General features: G+C 35.1%; 1 protein-coding gene across 1 annotated transcript in view; it reads left to right on the top strand.

Moving 5' to 3' along the window:
* Positions 1 to 1208: 1208 nt before the first annotated feature.
* The window catches only part of scn4ba (sodium channel, voltage-gated, type IV, beta a), a 23789-nt gene continuing 17378 nt past the window's right edge, over positions 1209 to 7619 (top strand). Inside the window, exons 1-2 of the mRNA XM_016500386.1 lie at positions 1209 to 1480; positions 1643 to 1816. Of these exons, the coding sequence (XP_016355872.1) occupies positions 1726 to 1816 (91 nt within the window). The 5' untranslated portion in view covers positions 1209 to 1480; positions 1643 to 1725. The remainder of the gene's footprint in view (positions 1481 to 1642; positions 1817 to 7619) is intronic.

Genomic DNA, 7619 nt, shown 5'->3' with positions numbered 1-7619 from the left:
AGAAGCAATCTCAGGAATAGATCTTGTCTACATGCCCTATGTTCACGGGTATTCCGTTTCTAATTGTATTAATTAATTAATTAATTAATTTATCAATTAATTCATTAATTAATTAATAAATTTATTTATTTATTATTTTGAAAATCAAATTATTTAATTTTTATATTATGATTGAAATACAGTGTTAATAAAAATATAATAAAATGTTTTATTCACAAACATAATAATAATAATAATAATAATAATAATAATAAAATTAATTTATCAATTAATTCATTAATTAATTAATAAATTTATTTATTTATTATTTTGAAAATCAAATTATTTAATTTTTATATTATGATTGAAATATAAAAATATAAAAAATATAATAAAATGTTTTATTCACAAACATAATAATAATAATAATAATAATAATGATAATAATAATAAAGTACACTATATTTTAGTCTTAATATATTTACAGTGCAAAATATTTTAACCAGTATTTTTGTCTTTCTTTCCTTTCTTTAAAAAAAATCTAGACATTTCTTAAATTGTAAATAATTCATAATTACAAAGGCTGACTGTGATTTAAGTCACATAGCTGTTTTTTTAAAGCACTTATATTTTTTGTGACTTGTATTTGTTGGAAAATATGAGACCCCTGTACTTTACCTACAGGAAGACTTAAAACACAACTTGAAAATGAAAACTGAAATATATAAAATTATATATAACAGTTAAATCAACTGGAATTTATTACAGGGACCCCACATTTTAAATATCTGGGACGTTTTTGCCACTGTAAGTGCAGTTTTTGCCCTGCGTCATGTTTAATTTCTGACCTTGCTCCTGAGATGTGAAAGAGCAACTTCTGAGCAATAAAATATTTTTGTGGGGATAACTTAGAAAGAAAAAGTAGGGAAGGCAAAACACAGAAGGCAGCAGTAAATGTAAAATAATGAGAACAGAACAGACCGAACTGAAGAAATCATACAAGCGTACACCGATACTGAAACAGATATGGGCAGAAATAAACAATCCTATGCTCACAGGCACAGGCTATAAATGGACACACTCAAGGTTTTATGATCTCCACAGATGTGATTAGTCTAAAAGACAACATCCCCCCCCCCCATCATACACCCATCCCCACCTCATACACTCTCCCGCCCTCCCTTATTTCTCTCCGTCTTTCTCTCGCTCCCTCTCACTCGTCCCATGCCTCTGCAGTGGCTCATTCTTTCCTGCACAGGCTACAGACACACCACCCCCCGCCTCCACCCCTCCTCTGCCCACTCATTCCAGCATGCGGCACCTATTCAGGGGTAAGACAGACAGTCTCTTCCCTAGACTGAAAGTGGAGCTCTGCACTGCAGCTGCTGCTGAATGAACGCAACGTTTCCTGCGTCTACAACCACGGTGAATGAGAAAAAGTATCAGTGAGACACTGCCGGCAACTGAGAGCCACTGATCTGAAGATCAAGCAACGGATCAGGTGCTGCCTCAGTATTCCTTGCTCTCTAATTCCCTCTCTCTCCCTTACCGGGACACACCGCACAGGACGATCAAGGGCAGGGAGATACTCTGCAAGACTTCCACAACTTAAAGTCTTGTCTTTCTGTTTTGATTTTTTGTCGGGTCCCCTGTGGCCCCTCAGACCTACAGTATCCCACCCAAGACGTACAGCGGAGGACTTGACCAGGGACAGACAGACAGGCACAAGTGGGCAGACGGACTGACATGGGGTTGCAAGATAGAAGATCATTCTTGCACAGGTGTGCGCGGTCCGGCGATGTAGTCCACGCCGGTCTGGTCGTCACACTTCTGATTGGTAAGTCTCTTGCAATCATTCCCCCTACTATACCTACCTTGTCCCTCTCTCTAGCTGTTTACTCCTGAGCCCACCGTCCTGCGCTTTCCTAGTGGGGTGGCTGCCAAAATGCTGCAGTTTGTGCATGGCTTGCACAAGTCGAGAGGACCAAACAAGCCGGGTTATACTTGTTGCTGTTTGTGGAGGTTGATTTGTTTGAAACATCTCAAGTTTCTAAGTCTCAAGAAGCTACAGACTGGGAGGATCAGGATCCTTCTCAAAGTGTCAGTACTTGGTACATATCAAGTGGACATGATCATGTTGGCATCAGACATTTTAAATTGGCCGATACTGATGGTGATCATTAGTCACACTTGTGCAATTTGGTCTATCAAAGTTCATATTGAACATTTTCACCTCCAACGTATTAAATTGATCTCATTAAGTGACTAATATTCTCTGGTGATTTGCCTTTTCTTTTCAATTGTCCTTCCAGCCGTGCATGTCCATTGTACTCTTAAAAATCGGGGCGTAACCAAATAGAGTTTGAGGGGGAACACGTCCTCACCAATTTTCATATTAGCGAGCAGTTGATAAGGGTTTTTTCCAATGTCTGATACTTGTACTTCTTGTACATATGGTACCCCAAATCTTGAACATTTTGGTTACATCCATGAAAAACCTTCTCCATATTTTTCTTTTCTGCACTTCATCAAATATCAAAATCTGATGATCTCACTGTAAAAGACATTCACTTTACCTCAGCTGCAGGATGTTTGTGGGACGTGTGGCTTTCTGCTTTAGAGTGTCTTTATGATGTATTGCGCTGTGCGAGTCTTGAATCACACTGCACAACAGTATGCTGAGCTCACTGAATTTCGCCACTGAATTACATTAATTCCTATGAGCAGGTGGACCCTATTCTTCCAAGCAAATCCCCCTCCCCTTTTCCCTTTACTGCTTGTGAAGGTGAATTAAAGGCCATTAAACTAGGTCATTTTCACTCTCTCCTTCATAGCATGAACTCAGATGGTTAATATGCATCCTCTGCAGAGGGACTCTGTGAGGTATGATATATTGTTATAGGTTTGTGGCACATTCGTCAGGTTATTAGAAGGTGCACCACTTAGGGGAGAATTATAATCCTGACAAACGACACAGTTTTGCTGGTGGTTCGATTACAATTTTTCCTGTCGGTGTGCCTGCAATTGATAGAATGGGAGGTTAATTGCAATATAAATAACCCATATATTGCCCATATAATTCATATATCATTAGAATTCATCAGATCCATGCCTGTAAGAAGGAAAAAAAAAACATTGTTTAAAAGCCTACAAAATTTAACACAAAACACTTATGAAACAAAATAATTGATACTTCATCAGTCCTGTGAAAGAAGAGGATTTACTTACTTGTCAGGGTGAAACAAATCAGCTTTGACAATGATTATGCACGGAGACTTTTCGGTGGCAAGGGAATACGCAGAGGGCTGGAAGATCTTGAAAGACAGAGAAGTTAAATGGTGAAAATGTCACAAAAAAAAGTACAATGCAGATTTCTAATAGTACCAAATGGACATTGCTTGTATTCACTCATATTTCTAATTAAATTAAATTAAATGTCAACACAGTTTGTCCTGTGCAATCTGTAGGAAAATAAACAAGTGGATAAGAGTAAGGCTCTATAAATAGTCCAAGAGCACACGTGTGTAATGTCATGGCATGCAGAGCGGGTGAACAGCAGTTGTGGTATCTCCTTTACGGTCACTAGTCCCTCACACCTCAGAGTGATTAGGACAAATGATTAGGAGCTCACGTCTGCAACCCTGAGCAGACCCTTTATCATCACTGAAAATTAGCAACATTACTAAATGACAGTACAGGACCCACTTGATTACAAGGAAAGCATCTTACTTATTGGTAATTGCTGTCAGTGTTGCCAACTTCTCAACAGCTGCTAGATTGAGTGACCTTTCATACCCCTTTTAGGGACTTTTTTCAAAAAAGCACACACAACGAATCTAGCAACTCTCTTTAGCTTCTTCCCTTAGAAGAGAATATAATATGAAGGCTGTGCTGTGCATTTAATAAATGTATGGGATACAAACAAGTCAGGCAATGTTGTGGTTATAAATCATGACTTTAGCAGTGCATAAATGCAACTTGGAAGTAACAGTCATAATAGGTTGCATTTCAGTCACTATGTCATACTTATTCCACAAAAAGAGAAACATATGAAAATGAGAACAGCTTTATTGGGAATTTGGATGTATTAAAATACAGTATGTGAGCACAGATGTAAAGAGCTGACTCTAGGCAGTATGCAATTATGTAATGATGACGTCATGAACATGCTCATTAGCACATGACATCATCTAGCGACATTTAGCCATTTTTCGAGCAGCTTTGGCTGCTTTTCATTAAACATTTGTTGCAGTCAATTCTTGAACTTGTTTACTTATGCCCACAGTCTGTGTGTGAACATTCATAGCAGGGATTTTGGATTTTCATAGCAGCAATTCATGAATTAAAATTACCATTTAAAGACTGTTTAACATGTAAAGATTTTAATCACAGATAGTATAAAGAACATAGTACTTACGAGTATACAGAAATAAAATGGACAAATTGTAATCAAAGTTTACAGAGTTTACTTGCATGACTACAAAATAGCAGCCCTCTGGCCACCAGCTGGACTGACTGGCCTTAAAGAGACTTTGGTTTAATCCAACAGTAAGAGCTGCCGGCACTGAAGTATGTTAATGATATGCTGATGTCACAGGCTGTTCTGAACCAGACATGGAGTCCTGTTACAGAGAGTAGATATAGTTAGACATCACTCTCCTCTCTCTTTCTCTCACTCAACTTCTCTTGCTTTCTCCCTCCATTCCCCATTTGTCCTGTCAAGCAGCAATATGAAACTCATACCACTGGACATTAGGGTTTGTGGTATGTATTATGGGTATTGATTCTCTATAAGAGGTGGAAGGTGAGGTATAGAAATTTTTAAATGCACACTGTTTTTTTTTTCAAATGCTTAAGTTACATCTAACAAAACTTCCTCTTTTTTTTTTGTAATGCATTGCTTGGTAAAAATATCCTTTACTGATTAATCCAATATCAATTCCTAAACTACAATAATCAATATTTTAATCTTTTTTTTTTAAGAAAATGTACCTTTAATGTTGTATGGCACGAGTTACAAATCAAGAGCTTGTGAATCAGAATCAAATCAAAATGTGGCATTGTGCCAATACCCAGTCCTATATGAAACCCAATAAACATTGAGGCTGCTTAAGCAATCTCAAATTTTTTGTCACAAAGTTCCAATTTGCAACAAGCAAAAGTATAAATGGACATAAGGCCAAATAAACAGACATGAACCTGAAAGTGCATATACTGAGTATGAAAATAAAAACAATTCTTACATTCAAATATTAAATTTGAAATTGAAATAAATGTGGTAATTATTTAATCAAACAATATCTCAATACCTTAATTTCTTATACATTTTGCATATAACATATCCAGTGATATTTTCAGAAAGGATACTGGTGCACCTTGTCTCTCATTTGTCTCATATGCTCACAACTATGAAAACTTTGTTTCATTCATATGTGATTTTTATTCTTAATATTATTTCCATTTTTATTTCTGGAAACCTATTAAATTGACGTGATGTTTGGCATCTTATGACTGATTGTAAAACATTTGAATAGCTGTCAAGTATCTCACTGTCCAAATTAATTAACAGCACACACTGTATAAGCAATCAGAAGGATCACAATCAAATATAAACCAACATTCATACATTAATTTTAAATGAACTTTACAGAATCAAATTTATATAAAAAATATATATATATAATACTAATAATAAATAAATAAATAAAAATGTCCCAGCATCTGTCTTTTTTTTTTTTCAAGATATAACACATTTTGACATTTTAGCACCTACATAGTAGCATAGCTCACTACTATAACACATATAAGATCAAAGGAAACAAAATCTGTTCAGAACTGTTACATTATTTGCTGTCATTCCTTTTTATAACTTTAACTTATAGTCAAGAGAATGGCTTGTCAGGGATTGAGATAATGAGATATGATAGCTGGCTGAAAATTGGTGGCCTGAATAAGGGAAAGACAAAGATGCTTATGAAGGGCAGAGTGGGGGATGTTTGCTTTAATTAGTTTTGTTCTCTGGAGTGATACTCAGTAGAATTAGTGGGTGTAGATTTAAGGGGAAGATCTGATTAGTTTGTGAATCAGATATATGACTCCATAATATCATTCTCTTTTATACTTTTCTTTTTTAAACTTTTAAACTTCTAATTTTAGAATGCATACGATTTTATTTTATAATTTTATTTATTTATTTATTTATTTGTAAAATCTAAAATTTGAACACTTTCTGGGCTTTTAACAACCACATTTATTTAATTACGTAATTCAATTTTTTAATAAAATTGTTTAATACCAATTCATATTTTAATTTCAAATTATTAATTTTAATGATCAAAATTTATAAGTATACTATCTAATATAGTCTGAACCAGTGTTGTTTTAGTGTTATTATTATACTATTGTAGTACTTTTCTATTTTAGTTTTAGTAATTTTATGTTTTTATTTTTGTCATGTATATATATATATTATATTTCTATTTAAGGTTTAGTTTTAGTAATTTTATTTATTTATTCATTCATAGCTCAGAAGACAAAGTAGTTCTCATTTATGTTTCATTTATTTAACTTTGTCACACGTTTTTCCTACAATTTCCACAATGAGAACAAATGAGTCCATTGTTGAAATACAATTATTTCATAAATCCAATGAATGTAGTAGCAGATACATACTACTTTAATACTACAAGATAAGTATTGGTTCTGGACATTACAATAAATGCTTTTTTTTTTTTTTCATTGAAATCTCTGACTTAGGATTTCAGAGTTTACCATTTGGCAAACCTGAGCACAGTCTGAGACACTAAAATTCTAGTGTGACGTGAGTTTACTGAGGTCTCAAGAGAGCAATATGGGAAACAGAAGAAGAATCTACAAGAGAATCTAGAAGATATCTAGAAGAATTTATTTAGATAAGACATCTCATTGTTCAGTCTTTCCTGAATATACATGACTAAAAAAAAATAAAAAAATAAAAATAATAATAATAATAATAATAAACATAAGCTGGACCATCTGTTTGCAAGTCATCCATCAATAAATATGGAAACCACTTGACAAAGTGGCTTGTGGTAAAATGATCAGAATGATGAGCTCCCCATCTCAGCGCAATGCTGCAGTCAGTACATTAAACGAGAAAAGGGCTGACGCATTACTGTAAGCCATAGCTCCTCCCTCTTTTCCTGTAGACTGCACTCAGAGTCTCTCAGGGGGAATTAGGGCCAATGGAAAGAAATGGGGAGAATGGAGGTACAGAGAGAAGAAAAACAGTTGGAGAACGAGTGGAGGTATCCTAAAGAAGAAAGACCAGCAGCAATGGTGATGGTGCCTGCCAAAGTGTAAAATAATAATTTAGTCATTTAGAAGATGATGAATACAAGACTGCAAAACTTGTATCAGGTACATCTAATTTTACACTTACATTTATACACCTGTAGCGAATCAGCTCATGGGGAAATATGAATAATTCATCATAACTGGGATCTGGGCCTGCTGGCCAGAGGAAGTTCTGTTTCGTGTTTTCCCTAACTGTTCACCTTGTGGTCTGCAAGCATATTCCAGTTGATTTGTGACATTGAATTCACCTCGGGCTGCTTGCAGGTGGCATTCACATGCGTTGTTTCGGTTCGCCTGACTTAAAC

The sequence above is a fragment of the Sinocyclocheilus anshuiensis genome, unplaced genomic scaffold (assembly GCF_001515605.1).
Source record: "Sinocyclocheilus anshuiensis isolate Anshui unplaced genomic scaffold, SAMN03320099.WGS_v1.1 scaffold374, whole genome shotgun sequence".
NCBI classification, from domain to species: domain Eukaryota; kingdom Metazoa; phylum Chordata; class Actinopteri; order Cypriniformes; family Cyprinidae; genus Sinocyclocheilus; species Sinocyclocheilus anshuiensis.
Note: the sequence above shows the minus strand (reverse complement) of the source record. Positions and strands in the feature narration are given on the sequence as shown.